Source organism: Nanorana parkeri, unplaced genomic scaffold, assembly GCF_000935625.1.
Source record: "Nanorana parkeri isolate BGI_ZX_2015 unplaced genomic scaffold, ASM93562v1 scaffold1130, whole genome shotgun sequence".
Classification (NCBI taxonomy): domain Eukaryota; kingdom Metazoa; phylum Chordata; class Amphibia; order Anura; family Dicroglossidae; genus Nanorana; species Nanorana parkeri.
In genome coordinates, this window is record NW_017307398.1 from 179,262 (window position 1) to 194,905 (window position 15,644).

The 15,644-nt window shown below is 39.8% G+C and overlaps 1 protein-coding gene across 1 annotated transcript in view; it reads left to right on the forward strand.

Annotated features, from left to right (window-relative positions):
• The window catches only part of UGGT2 (UDP-glucose glycoprotein glucosyltransferase 2), a 214,568-nt gene that overhangs the window by 23,210 nt on the left and 175,714 nt on the right, over positions 1–15,644 (forward strand). The window contains 1 exon segment of the mRNA XM_018568049.1: positions 15,020–15,119. Within this exon segment, the coding sequence (XP_018423551.1) occupies positions 15,020–15,119 (100 nt within the window).

Here is a 15,644-nt window from a genome sequence, read left to right on the forward strand (position 1 = left end):
GCACACACCCCCGCACACACCCCCGCACACACACCCGCACACACACCCACACACACACCCACACCCACATACACCCACACACACACACATTAACACTGGTACAGTATATAGTTAAACTTTGTGTTGAAGTATGACATTTTATGAAACTTGGCGAGCTGCCCCGATGTGAGAAGAAAATTTGGCCAGTAGCCTCCAAGTGAATTGAGTTTTGAGACCCCTGGTCTATGGTGAGGACATGCAATTTGTGGTTGCAGACTGAAGAGTCTCTGAAAGAGAAACTGGAGGGTGTGTGCTGGAGAAAGGATAGGGGTGTGTGGTGTGATATCACTGGGGAAGGACCAGGAAGAGGCTGACACAGTGGCAAATGGCGAAAACAGAACCTAGAAATTATGCAATATAGGAATTACAGAATTGCAATTATTTTTGTTAGTGTTTAGTATAATATTATTTGCTGTTGCCTTATGCATAGGAAAAACAGTAAATGAATGATGGCATAATTGTTACCCATACATGTGGAAAAGTGTCCCTGTGGTCATTTGTATTAACTTATTGTAAGCAAGCACTGCAGTCAGTGTGAAATGCCAAGGAGAATCAGTAAAGCATTGCAAAGAAGTCTCTAGGATGTTATTGTATTGCATTAATTCTAACACTTTTGGCAAGTATTTTATACAAAAGTGATTCCAAAATTTGCCTTCCACTGATGTAAACGATTTGGTATTGTATAGATGTGGGTGCATAGTAAATTACTTTAGACTATTTTATTAAATTGCTTTTGCTAAAACCAGGGGTTTACCAACGTTTCTGGTTTGCCTAATTTACATTCAAGATATGTCTGCCAAAAACATTTAGTGCATATTGATGATTGTATGAAAGAAACAGATCAGAATATATATTGGCTACCTCTGTGTACAGCTACAATAAGAAGACATTTCCTGAGAGGCTGATCCTTTTCTTGACACTGTAGCCTTCTCCTCACTGACATGTATGTCAAACCACCTGACGTACGTTTACTCTACACATCGTAGTAGACTTCAGTGACCGTTTAGGTTTAGTTGGTCACCACAGCTAACCTGCCCTGTAACTGGAATACACATAAGCAGTACTAGCTAGACTTTTACTTGTTTTTATTTGGTAATCACCATCTAAAGTTTTGTATGAAATGTTACACATTTTCAAATGTATGCCTTTGAAATGCAGCTTCTGACAGAATTGTACATTATTATTAAACCTGCTTTTATTTTGCACTTGTATAGTTGGCTACGAAACTTGAATAGACATGGTATAGACCTCTATAATAATGTCTTTGCTGTACAAGGTGATATGACTGTTTTAGTCACATTTGTCTTCCCTATACACCCTATGGTGTATTTTGTGTGGTCTCACTATATAAAAGCTGAAGTTGCATATTTGTGGTTGTCACTATGTCGCCCAGAAGAAGGGACCCTGCGTGGCCCCGAAACGTTGGCTGTATGACGCATGTGACAATTTAATAAAAAGTGCTTTACTTGCACTTATTATCGAGTGCTGGTGACTTCTATTATGCCCTATATACCCTAGACATGTTTAAATGGTTGCACAAAGGGATGAAAACAGTAGTGATAGTACTAACTTATGTTGGTATTGCACACAAGTATAAGTGGCCATCGATCATAGATGAGAATGTTTTAAATAATTGTTCACTTCACACTTTAGAGAGAATGATCAATCTGATTGGATTGTTCACTAGGACGAGGGGCTCCTATTTTTTTATTAAAATGCCATTTATTTAGTGCTGTTAATTTTCCGGAAAAACCCTGGCATCAGAAATGATTAAACAAGCAGTATAATTATTGTAAGTTATATGGCCAGTTTTAGGCAAAAAACTTTCCCCACAGACCACAGTTGATTTTCAGTAACAGTATTTTTTTTTTTTTATGATAGCTTCACTTCCTAATGTGACCATGTCCTTTCCTGTCCTGTCCATGTTTTAACATATGGAACAAACAGATGGAATATCACTTCTCAAGGGAGTGTATGGCATATGGGTCATGATGGTGGAGGTGGTTACAGTTCAAAGAGTTAACTGCTGAGATCCAAGGAGACCAACATGTATTCTTTTAAACCTGCTGTAATATATGCTGCTGTGTATGTGGAAGGACATAAATCATTATCCCTCAAGAGTGACTCTATGGACATAGTGGGGTTTATTTACTAAAGGAGTAGAGCACACATGACTTTAATCATGTACTAGCAACAATCCTTTATTTAATATATTCTTCAAGTCTGTGTATAGAAAGGAAGTCCAAAATCAGGGTAGTAGTACCACGGCCTCAAATGAACCACAGTGGCTCAAAATCTAATATAATTCATGAACAGCTAGACAAAATAAAAGTGAATAAAGTACCTGGACCAGATGGTTTACATCCACATGTTCTCAAAGAGTTGAGCTCTGTTATTTTGAAGCCATTAGTTTTTATTGTTTTTAAAGTGTTTAATACATCCTCTTGCTTAACCCCTTGATACCAGTGTAACGTATATATGTGGTGTCACGGAGGTTGGCTTTCTTCCGTGGAGCTGTATATATGCTGCATGCGTTGGTGCTAGGAGCACGCTATGGTGAAGGATTAACTGAACTGAACTTGGTCTTCCTTGAGAAGTCGTCTTTACGGGGAATATGATCATTTTCAATAAAAACCTAAACCTGTTTTTTGGACTTGGTGCAAAGTTGTTCACTTTAAGGTCATTGTAGGGGCAGGGAAGCACTCTTTGCTTCTGGAGGAAAATAGGTTTAATCCTCAGCATACAGAAAGGCTTCTTTACAGAAAGAGCTGTGAAAATGTGGAATAGACTACTTCAGGAGTTAGTTCGAGCCAGCTCAGTTGATTGTTTTATAAACAAGCTGGATGTACAGTATTTCTAAATGCACAGAATATAACTAGCTATTTAAATTAATGAGCAATAACACCGTAATTGTTGGTCCAAGGAGTATTTGATTGTCTTGCACGATCAGGAAGGAATTTTGTTTCTCCTGTTGGAGCAAATTGGACTATGATTTTTATAAGGCCTTTTTCACACCTAGGCTGTTGAGCTGTTTTTGCCCTTTTTTGTGTGCAATTTTGCTCTGCAAAACCGTGCAATAACCTCACTGTTTTCAATGACTGGAGATATCCATGGGACCAAAACCGCACGACAACTGCCCAGAAATAGCTCCTGCACCTTTTTTGCGCGACACACGTTTTCGCCCGTGTAGTGCAAAGGTGCGAACAACCTCCATTGACTTGCATGCAAATCTGTGTTTTGCGCGATATCACACGGCTAAATCCGCGCAATAAATCGTCTAGGTGTGAACCAGGCCTAATGGTGTTTTTTTTTGCCTTTCTCTGGATCAATTGTGGCAGTAGCCTGCGATATACTGAGCTTTGGGTGATGGGAGGAGGTTACCATATGTCCTCCCGTTACCCTAAAGAGGACTATGGGGAAAAACACTTAACACATATAGTTCTCTTTTTAAATATCACATGAATCTTACAAAACTGCAGTTAGAGTTACTCTCCTGCTTCCTGTTCTACAAATACAAGTTGAATGCAGTACTTTGTTCATTCTCTTTAATATTGCCCATATTGGATACCTTTTCTGAAAAGTTGCTCGCTATTTTTTTATAACAGTTAATGTAATCTATTAATACCCTGTTTATTTTGCTTTTCTGCCTCTTGCAAGTGCTGTTTTCTCTATTTTTCAGATGTTTGTTCTGTAGGTATGTCATTAAAATATTAAGGGAATTATTCTTTATTAGGCTTTTCTGGCAATGTTGTTTTGACAATCCCTGTTGACTTTAATGGCACTTACTACTAGAACTGTCACTTCACTCTATATAAAACAGCCCCCTAAGTGTCTGAGAAGATAAAATATATGTCTCCCCAAAGCACACTGCAGTCTTGGGTTGCTGTGGCAACCACATATTCCGGCAATTACAAAACAGTGATTTTTAACGCTAGAGAAAGCAAACATTTTTTTTCTCTCTTTAAAAAAGAGCACAAAATACTCGGGGGGCAGTTGTAGCATTATGTGAGTTAATCTCACATTAACTCGTAGGGAAAAAATGTCGTAGTTCATATGTCATTGTACATTTTATGCCAATGACTTATGGGTTAGACCTTCATCAGGTGACAATATATCTGTTGACGTTTAATCCTTTTGTTTGCACAGTTGCTGGAAAAAAGGAAGTTACAATTTTTTGTTTTTATTATTCTCAACAAAAATAGCCCAAAGAAACCTTTAAGAATATTTATTTCAGTAAAAAAGTGAGTGAAAATGAGTAAGTAAAACTTTTGCCATTGCAGAGAAATCAAAGTGCATCATGCTGTACCAGTAGATGCCTGTGCGTACTTTTAGGTGTGTGGTTGCATCTCCTATGTGTCCTGGGGAACGTCAGTCCACATGTCCTTTTTATTTGCTATGAAAATATCATAATTTGCAAATGCGAGCAAGAGATGCTTTTACTTTAAAGCTGTGTGCTGAATCTTTAAGCTGTTTGGTATTAGTCACATTTCACATGGATTAGTTTTTCTTTAGAGCAAGGTTTTATTTTAATTGTGATTTAAAACATTTTTTTAAAATCCTGTCATGATTAATGTGGGCCTTTTGTGACTGATTATGAGATTTAAGGACAAGTGTATGTCACCCTGTTTGTTGTAAAGACCTTTATCTTCTCTGGCCCCTCCAAGCTATTCTTACCATTGGCGCAAATGCAAGGCCACACCTACACAAGAGTGTGGATTTTTTTTGGCTCTGTTGAAAAAAAAATCAGTTACTGATTGTTTTGTTATTAATTGCTAGATCTAACAGTGCATTTATAAGAAATTCATAGCCATTTGTCCTATGAAATGCCCTGTACAATAGTTTTCTGCCAATGGAGGCAAAAACTAATGTTATTTTATTTATTTATTAGAGGTATTTATATAGCGCCGACAATTTACGCAGCACTTTACATAGTTGCACATTCACATCAGTCCCTACCCTCAAGGAGCTTACAATCTAAGGTCCCTATCTAACATGCATACTTAGAGAGGAGCCAATTAACCAGTTGACATCCGCGGTGTTAAACCCCCTTCCCATCCAGGCCATTTTTCAGTATTCAGCGCTGCGGTACTTTGACTGACATTTATTCCGTCATGCAGCGCTGTACTGAAATGAATTTTAAATTCGAACCGGGGACCCCCAGTGCTGCAAAGCAGAAGCGCTAACCACAACACCACTGTGCTGCGTAGGGATGCACAGATACCATTTTTTCAGTATTGAGTACAAGTACCGATATTTTGCTTTCAGTACTCACTGATACCGAGTACCAATACTGGTGCTTCCGCTGGCATGGAGCCGGCTTCCCAGGCAATCAGGAAGCTGGGTGGTGGGTAATGACATGCCACCCAGCTTCTTGATTGCCCAGGAAGCCGGGCTCCATGTTGTTTGGCCGGCTTGATTGTGGCTGGGAAGCTGGTTTCCCGGCCAATCAATCAGCTATGAGCCGGCTGTTCGGCTTATTCTTTTCCCGTGCAGGGCAAACAAAGCCCTGTCTTTTCCTGTGCCAGTCCTCCAGCATACTGTCCGTAATGGCAACTTTGCATATACGTTTCCCCAAGTCCGATACGCTGCTCCAGCGGCTGCTGGCCAGTCCGGGCTACAGGGCGCCCCCATCACCCCGGCTGTGCCCGACCAATGAAAGCCCCCTGTGCGGTGTAAGATGCGTTCCGCCGGCTCGATGCTGATTGGCCGGGAAGCCGGCTTCCCGGCCAATCAGGAAACCGGTAGGCAGGTCATTACTCGCCGCCCTGCTACTGATGTCCCATGTTCCCCTATGGCACTGCCAGTCAGAGAATTCTTCCTCTGACGAAGTTCCGGTATTGGAGCATTTGGGTGAGTACTCACCCAAATACTCGGTATCGGTACTGATACTGGTATCGGGATCGGTGCATCCCACGTTATTATCATATTTTATTCCAGGTTGAATGTAATGTCAGGAAAATACAGCATTATGGACACTAGGTGGAGCTGAGAAGCATAGGAAATACTTTTTTCTTATGCTTCTTGGCTCCATCTAGTGTCCATAATGCGGTGTTATCCTGATGTTACATTCGACCTGAATAGAAAATATGCTATTAACATATTTTTTTTTCACCTACATTCGCACAGAACAAATGTACATTTAATTTCACAGGACAAATAGCACTGCAAATTGTTTATAAATGCACATCTTTTTGTCTATGAATGAAGCTAGCCAGAAGTTATGACTCTACTGAGACTGATTGCACACAGTTGCAGCATTTTATAATAGTAGATATGTAATGTATTAAGTTTGGTAGTGAAAAGTGAAGAATGTAATAACTGCTTATGAACTTTCTGTGCTGAAAGGATGAACATTAGGGTATATGTTTTATTCATGTTTCAAAGGCTGGATTTAGTCTGCTGAACAAACATAAACACTAATTGAACAATGTTCCCTTGTGAGCAGACACATTAATTATATGGTACTATATGGAGGGGGCAGGCTGTTTTAAGACATTATTATTGTGATCAGGACAAACATCCCATGGGTAAACCTTTAATTCTTCATCCACTTCCTGTGCCTTCCACTCTAATACAAAGTAACACATGCACCAAGTGGCTCATCACATGTTAGACGTGACTATTCAAGGCTGAAAAGTTCTTACAGCATGCTGTCCGAAACTACGAAACTGGTACAACTGATATGCTCCTCAGCTCCATCTAGTGGGCATAATGTATTTTTACATCAACACATTACTTTCATGCTGGGAATCTCGCATTTGGTGACCATATTGTATTGTTACAACTGTACATAGGAGCGGGAACAAATGTATTAAGAACATTCACTTTTGGCATTATAAGCCCAAAACAAATGTTCACAGATATTTGCTGTGTGAAGGGCCCTGCCAATTGTTTATAAATAGACCCCAATGCAATAAAGATACTGCATAGATCTGTGGTGGTAAAGAACATAGTATCATTTCTAGGGCAGGGTTTTATTATATCATGCCATTTTGAGGTTTTCATATAATAAGTGATGGGTAAGCATGTAACACTTTCAAAATTTGGTGATTATCTCTTCAGAGTTTTATCTTGTTTTATAGTTTGAATAGTGCAATCTAATCCAAACTCAATACCCCAAAGGAGACCTGAAAACCAGACTACCCAAAACCTTAACCTGCAAAATATACACACCAATACCCACAGGGTTAATCACAAAAGGGTGAAGAGTTTGGAGAAGGCAGGAGAAGTGAACAATCTAGGCCAAAATAGCTGATTTGGAAAAATTCTCCAATTCACCTCACTTTCCAGTTCAGCTATGTTGTCCTAGATTGTTCATTTCTTGTGCCTTCTCCAAACTCTTCACCATTCTGTGAATAACCCTGTCAGCTGAGTTCCCTGTATATCTCTGCTTATTACTAACATGTACTAAATGTAAAAAAACTTGTATCTGTCAATTTATTACTGTGATATCCTCTCTGTAATTGATGATAACCTGTTGGCGACTTTGCTATTAAATGTCAGCTCTTCTCTGTGGCAAATTGAATTCATTTTCCTACTTTCTGAAACACAACTGATTATTACAACAAACTCTAGTGATAAACTTCAGAATTCACTGTTTTCATTTTGCTTGTGGAGCTCTGCCAACTTTGGCATATAATCACAATACAACATAGTATTTTCTAGCTTCGAGGTTTATAGAAGGAAAATAAAGTATTGATGGCCTTATTAAAAGCTGATGGTTTACCAAAGAATTGATGCCTTGTTTACTAGTAAGTTCTTAGTGTGAGCTGTTACACTTGTATCTTTACTTCATAGAGAGTAGCACTGTAGTCATATTTTCTGTTTGATGGGATACAATTTCCCCAGTATTTCTGCAAAGTTTAGTATGGTCGCCTGGTGTACTTTCAAAATGTAAGTCTTCTAAATGGCTTTCTGTTGGTTTTAAGAAATGTGTGGCAACCACAGTGTGTAAAATTCACTGACCTTACTTCAGTCTAATTTTCACTAGATTCCCCATATGGTTCTGCTGATCTATTGCATACTACTAAGTTGAATGTGTACACAGTGCCCGATGTTTAAAATGGTACAAGCAGGCATGCCACTCAAACCTTCCCCACTGCTGCTGAAACGTATGTGGATATATGCTTTATGTAAAACCCAAACCCAAATAACTTACATTTTAAGTTTAGGCAACAGCAGTTTTAGATTGATAACAAATCTAATATAATCAATAATATGTTATATGTTAATATATTTTCCTCGGTTCTCTGTGTTTTGGGTGACTTTCACAAACACTCAAATTCACTGTACTTACTTCCTGCCCTTTTTTTTTTTTTTTAGCGAGAGTTGATTTGCTCGTTGTTATCAGGTGCATTCCAGGAGATTATACTAAAACAAAGCAGTGCAAATGCAATGCAGTAATTGGCAAGTATTTACATATTGGTTAGAGCACAGCATAGAGCATGGACCATGGGTGTGGGAAACCTGGGCATAAAGGATTATAGAATCCATGGTATGCTATATAATGGACAGGAAAAAGCACTTACATAGGAAGTGACAGTCATCAAAGTATCATTTAAAACACTGAGATCACTTAGTGCATCAGGCTTGGTACAGGCTTGGTAAAGCCAAATTGTAAAATATACAAAACAATTATGACAACTAAGCTACAGTAATTTAGAAAAACAATGCTCATTAAGAATCACAAGGAGTAGATTATGTATCGTTATCTAATTCTAGTCTTTGGTATTTACGACTTTGTTGTATGTCCCCATTACTTGTCATTACACCTGTGTACATTATATATGCTTGTCACATTTGTAAACATAAAACAAAAAAACAAAAACACACAGCTGACTGTGATATTTAGGCTGCATTTAAATGATGGTATTGTGGCTAAACTGGAGGAGCAACTGCTAAGGAGCTGGTAGTCTAGCTGCTAGGATGGCCATAGAATATGGGTTAATACTGATCAGTACTGTAAGAAAAGGAACAAAAGAGAGCGCCTCCATAGTGTAAAAATGTTATTTAATATTAAAAACACGCAGCTCTAAGGCTGTACTTACAACAGTTCGGTAGAATAAAAACCAGTAGAATAAGGTGAGAGGACGGAACCCCTGGCAGGGAGAATATGGAGCGATGTAAAACACCAGTAACCTCGATCCCTGTATTGATAAATGGTTTACGTGTTTCTGGGGCACGCCCATCAGAACCAGTGTTTGCTGTATTTTTACTGCTGGGCTCTTTTTGGATTTGAAGGCGCCTGTATTGTTTTGCAATTTGATCAGTACTGTGTTCTGGGCCATGTGCTGTGATATAAATATAGGTTTACATAAATAAAATGTGTGAAATTAGCTTGCATCTGAAGTTTTTGTTCAGTCATTTTAAAAGTCTTTAATTGAAGAGTTACAATAAATTCATGTGTTTAATATGCGTATGGCTCCACGTGTATGTTCACACCAGTCAAAAGCATTCTATTTTCATCCAAGCGACTATTATTTTTAAACCTTATTGGACTTAACTAAAAATAGCTGCCACTTTTTTCATGTTCAGACGGATATCATCTCCCGGCGGGATCATGTAAATACACATAATGTGTTTTTCGTTTTTTAACCTGCGCGTGCCCACGGGCAATCAAGTTTTATGTTTAATTTTTTTAAACTTTTAAACACTTTATTTTATTTTTTACACTAACCCTGTTGCTATTGCATAGGGGGCTAACTAGCACCCTATGTAATAGCAGATAAGGTGGGACAGGTCCTCTTTATGAAGACATCAGGGGTCTTTCAGACCCCTAATGTCACCTAGGGACCCCCAAAAAGCTGAGGAAGCAGAGATCTGCTTCCCCAGCTTCATCTCCTGGCTCTAAGAGCCGGAGACTGTGTACAGTGACACTGAAAGTGATGTAACACACATCACTTGTGGGTCCAGTGATCGGAGGAGAGATCAGCGGCTGGAAGACTGGTCGATCGCGATCTACCAGTCGATCGCAAAGCTAATGCTGGTAGATCGCGATCGCAAGTCAGCTGTCCCAAGCTCCCTCCCATGGTGCTAGTGCTGCCGAATGTATTGGATGCTGCAGACGGGGAGGGGCATACCATCCCATGGCATAGGCATGGCCAGAACACACCCGCCCTGAGGATCTACATGTTGCCGCTCTGCTCTGCAGCAGGACTGAATGCTCCCGAAGGGGACTGAGTGGACGACAGAGTTCGGTATGAGGGGAAACCCAGAGTTCCGGGAGGCAACAACACAGTCATAAAGAGCCCACGAAATGGAGAAAGTGATGGTGGCCTCGCCAAGCTCTGCACCTACAGTGGATGCCATAGACAACAGTCAGTAATGTTCTACGAATCTACGTGTGCACCATCTCTGACAGCCCTGCATGGTCACAATCACCCACACATCCTTTTCACTGCCACTTACTGCAGCACAGACAATGCAGAGCATCATGGCTCCTCACGGCAGTAACTAATGGCAACCACTTGATGATATAGTGCACAATGCTCTCTGCCCTTGATCAGTTGTATTTGTTCAGTCAGTGCCACTTTTCTGTACACACAACCTGCACAGGCCGTTTCACTTCTACATGCACAGATCTGACCACCTGTATATACCCCGTGTCCAGAAAATATTTAACTCCTCTAATATTTTGTATGGTCTACATTAGGAAGTGCCTGAGCAAGGAGATACAGTCGGGAGAGAGAGCGAGGAGAGCCAGAAGAGACAGCCAGGGGAGAGAGAGGAGGAGAGAGGAGAGACAGTGGAAAGTTTCAAGGACAACGTACCTAAATACAGCGCACGTCCAAGGGGTGGGGGGGGTCTAGGTTGGTTAGCTGGTCTTCAGCTTGGTTTGGAGCGCTTCTCCCCTCCTTTTCTCTGAGGAGAGACAGCCAGGGGAGAGAGCAGAGAGAGACAGCGAGGGGAAAAAGAGGAGAGTGAGCCAGGGGACTGAGAGGAGAGACAGCCAGGACAGAGAGCAAGGAGAGAGTGAGGAGAGACACCCATGAGATAAAGACAGCAATAATAGAGAGAGGAGTGACAGCCAGGAGAGAGTAAAGACTGCCAAGGAAGAGCAAGGAGAGAAAGCCCGAAGAGTGTGCCTTTCAAGACTTATCTGCACCCTGTGTTTCTGACACATCCTTGCTCCCCGAGTTCCAGAGCCAAAGAGCTCAATTTTGGTCTCATCTGACCGCAGAACTTTCTCCCAATCCTTCTCTGAATCATTTAGATGTTCATTGGAAAACTTCAGACGGGCCTGTACATGTGCCTTCTTGAGGAAGTGGACTTTGCAGGCGCTGCAGGATCTCAATCCATGGCGGTGTAATGTGTTACCAATGGTTTTTTTGGTGACTGTGGTCCCAACTGCCTTCAGATCATTCACAAGCTCCTCCCGTGTAGTTCTGGGCTGATCCCTCACTTTCCTCATGATCATCCTTACCCCATGAGGCAAAATCTTGCATGGAGCTCCAGAGTGAGGGCGATTTAATGGTTATTTTGTATTGCTTCCATTTGAGAATAATCGCTCCAACAGTTGTTTCCTTCTCACCAAGCTTCTTGCTGATAGTCTTGTAGCCCATTCCAGCCTTTGTGCAGGTCTACAGTCTTGTCCCTAACGTCATTTGACAGCTCTTTGGTCTTGTCCATGGTGCTGAGGATTGAATGGAAAAAAGTTTCTGTGGACAGGTGTCTTTTATATATCTAACGAGTTGCCGTTAGGAGCACCTTCTTAAATTGACAGGACTAATCTGTGTACCACATAACCAGTCTGTGGGAGCCAGAATTATTGTTGGTTGGTAGGGGATCAAATACTTACGTATTTTACTCACTGAACTGCAACTCACTTTATAACATTTGTATCATGTGTTTTTTCTGGATTTTTGTCATTTAAATACACCTATGATAAAAAAAATGATAGACCTTTTAATTTCTTTGTAAGTGGGCAAACTTACAAAATTTGCCGGGGATCAAATAATTTTTTTCCTCACTGTATATACCATAGTCTGTGGAATGTATAACTTTCACACACTGTAATTAATATACACTTATTTGGGGGGTTTTAACCAAAGAAATGTAGCAGAATACATTTTGTCCTAAATTTATGAAGAAAGATTGTGTGCGATGTTTCATAGCTTAACATTGGGAAAACATGTTATTTTTCCAAATTTTCTGTAATTTTTCCTCAATGTAGTAAAAAATAAAACACCCTGTAGTGATTAAATACCACCAAAAGAAAGCTCTATCTGTCCCAAAAAAATGATATAAAATTCATTTTGGTATGGCGTTGCATGGCTGAATAATCGTTAAGCCAAAGTACAACAGCGCTGAATACTGAAAAATGGCCTGGACAGGAAGGGGGCTTGATACCCTGGTCAGCAAGTGGTTAAACTGACGTTGTCAACATATACTGCTCATTCCTGGTCTCTATTCATTGATCTGTTTCCAGCATGCATCAAATATATACATTAAAAAAGAACTATGGCCAAACCTCCAGAGGCAGAGCCAGCTATGCCCACCCCCTCCTGTCTGTCCCTCCAGTTGACGCAAAAGGAATGGAGAGGGAAGGGGGGAAACCCTGCAGGGAGAGGTGACTGACAGTCACCACTCTCTGCAGGGAGTAGATCAGGAACTGTGCGATCAGTGGTATGTGATCGCTCAGTTTTCGATCAATAGAGCTGATATGTGACAGCTTCAGGGTCACACGCTGGCTCTAACTATGGTGAAGAGTGTATTTCACTCATACCATAGTTCTCCTTCAAGGAAAGAGCACTTCTTAAGAAGTTGCACTTTTCTGTTAAATGCCATATAAAAATATACTTGTCAGTTTAAAATGTATTTTTTTTTCTCATGAACTTTATTTGCTTGCATAGGGGATATTTCTTGTTATGTATTGTAAATCTGGTATTGATTTGTGTCAGCTGAAGTACAGCCACAGATGTTGGTGTAAAGAAACAATTATCTTTAGACTTAATTTTGTAGCTTTTAGCTCCTTGAACTAATCCCATGCTTTCCTGACATTAAAAATTGTATTTGAAGTGCAATCGGCTAGTGTACCAAAACAGTCATCTTGGCTAGAAAAAGACTCAAAACACTTTTTGATTATTAAAAGTTTATTTATGCTCAAAAACCAGATAACTGGTAAAACAAAAGATCCCCAACTAAAATCAATATGGTACTACATTCTACCTATCTTTGAATGTGTAGCCAGTGTGTAGGTTGTACATTTTGCTTTGACTTTGTTATTTTCTGTTAGCAGAGGTTGTGTTTGGATGGATTAATGGAAAGGGGGGTGGGGGTGTTGTACTCTCCTAGCTGACCCCCTTTGTTGTCGTTTGGTCTTTTGAGTTCTGGTGTTAGTAGGCTTTCAAGATCAGAATATTGTTGCGTGTGTACCTAAATATGAGCATGGTTATTACAGGGCTCAAAATTTCAAGTCCTGAGCTACTAGCCAGGCCTTAAGAGTTACTCGCCACCAGTTGCCCTACCTAACCCATACCCTGCCCTGGCCCTAACTCCGCTCCTAAACACTCCCTCTTAAATAATCTTATCATAATTCTTATCTTATGATAGTTGCTGCTTGTAAACGGCAGATTAGGGTTTCCTGCTGCAGGGAAATGCAAGTTCCTGACACAGGAATTCCTAATCACACCTGAAATATAGGTGTGAATGGGGCCTAATATACACATACAATAATGCACTCCCCCCGCACACATAAAATAATACACTCCCCCCGTTCCAAGCTCCGTCCGCACGCACAAAATAATACACTCCCCTCCCTTTCCAACCTCCCCCCCTCAAGCATAAAATAAAGGTTGAACTCGATGGACGTGTGTCTTTTTTTTCAACCTAACTATGAACGCCGGCCGAAAGGATCTGAGTGTTGGAAGTGACTGGAGCAGCTCTGGGGTCTGCATCCGACAGATGCAGACGGTGTTGCTGTTCTCGCAAGTCAGGTACATGGTCCGTGATCGTGTGCCTGACTTGCCAGCTGGCTGCAGGCCACATAGTACCGGTTTGTGGGCCGAAGTTGGCTCGCGGGCCAGTACTTTGAGACCCCCAATTTCCACTCGCCAAAAGCGAGGAGGCAAGTGGAAATTTTGAGCCCTGGTTATTAAAAAAGTGTACTCCTTTTGAGCAACTAGGCAGAACAGCTCTACTGTAAGGTATTGAAGACCATTGTAAAGACCACATACAGACTTTTACTGAGCTTGGCATCCTGTCTGATTCTGATTGTTTCTAGGCTGGATGCAGTTTAGATGTATAGTGTTCTACTGAGTAGTTACACATTGCTTTATCAAATAAAGAATGTGAATCAAGTAAATTTTGTTTTAACTGCTTCAGACTGCAGTCAAATAGAATGTGAAACCTGTGACTATAAATTCTTAGATAATAGCTAAATGCAATTGAGTGCTAGTCTTTTTTTTTTTTTTTTTTTTTATCATAATGCTGCAATTATACTAGTGATGTTCACTTTGCAGTTACGGATATGAATGTTTATCAGGAGATCTCAAATGAGCTCGTTGGCAACCCTCAAATCATAATGCATCTGTGGAAAACTGTAAATCTGTAATGCTGTATTGTTCGGCTCCAAATTCACATAATGAACATGTATCAGTGCTTGTCTAATTTTACAAGCTGTCAGAAAGCTGCAGGTAAAGTCCACATGACATCAAATGAATTTCTGCTCCTTAAAACAGACATCAAAGGCTCTTTCTCTCTCTCTCTTTTTTTTTAAAGAAATAAGCTTCCCCTACTGCGGACAGTATGTTGCCATTTAGAAGATTTGGAAGCGAATTGAGCTTGTTGGAGTTTAATATGTAATACATTGTTGTCTTCTGTTAATTGGAAGGATGTGTCAGAAATCTTGTGAAATGTGCTCTGTGGTAGCTGCTATGAGCAATCTGCTAATTGATGCAAAGAACACTACCGTTTTTGCTATTTTTTTTTCTCAAGTCTGTTCAGTTGCACATTTTTCTTAGTGCCTATGTGTGTTTTTCAGATCTGAGCTTTCAAGCGGCCTCCAAAATTTCCTCCACGCCTCCTTATGAAGCTTTAAAAGTTTTGCGTGATATGTGCCAGAACTTTCCGATCAAAGCAAGGTAAGTAAAAATAAAATAGTAATTAATTGCTTTGTTAAAATACCTCTTGAGGCAACAAAATCGTTCAGTCAGCTGCTAATGTTTTTGAGAAAATGTTGCAACTGTGATTGTCTGATAGTCAACTTCATTTAATCAACTTGTGCTAATGAAGCTGTCGCATCTTAATTGTGCTGCATGGTAGGACAACGCTTTTTGTAACTTAACCCCTTCATGACTGAGCTAGTTTTCAGTTTCTGTTAATAAATCACAAAACACTTTTTTGTTCAAGTTTTGATTATTTTTTTTTTTAATGTTTTATATTATAGTATAATAAATATATTTATATATAATTTTTATTTTCCTAATTTTGTTTTACACTTTATTTTTATTTTTTACACTTTATAAAAGAAAAAAAAAAAAGTATATAAAAAAAGAAATAACTTTTTTGTCAGTTTATAATCAAGCAGTCACTATGACTGCTTGATAAATTAACTTTTTTTAAAATTTTTGGTTATTATTAGGCTGCTCTAAACTTAGGAACAGCTA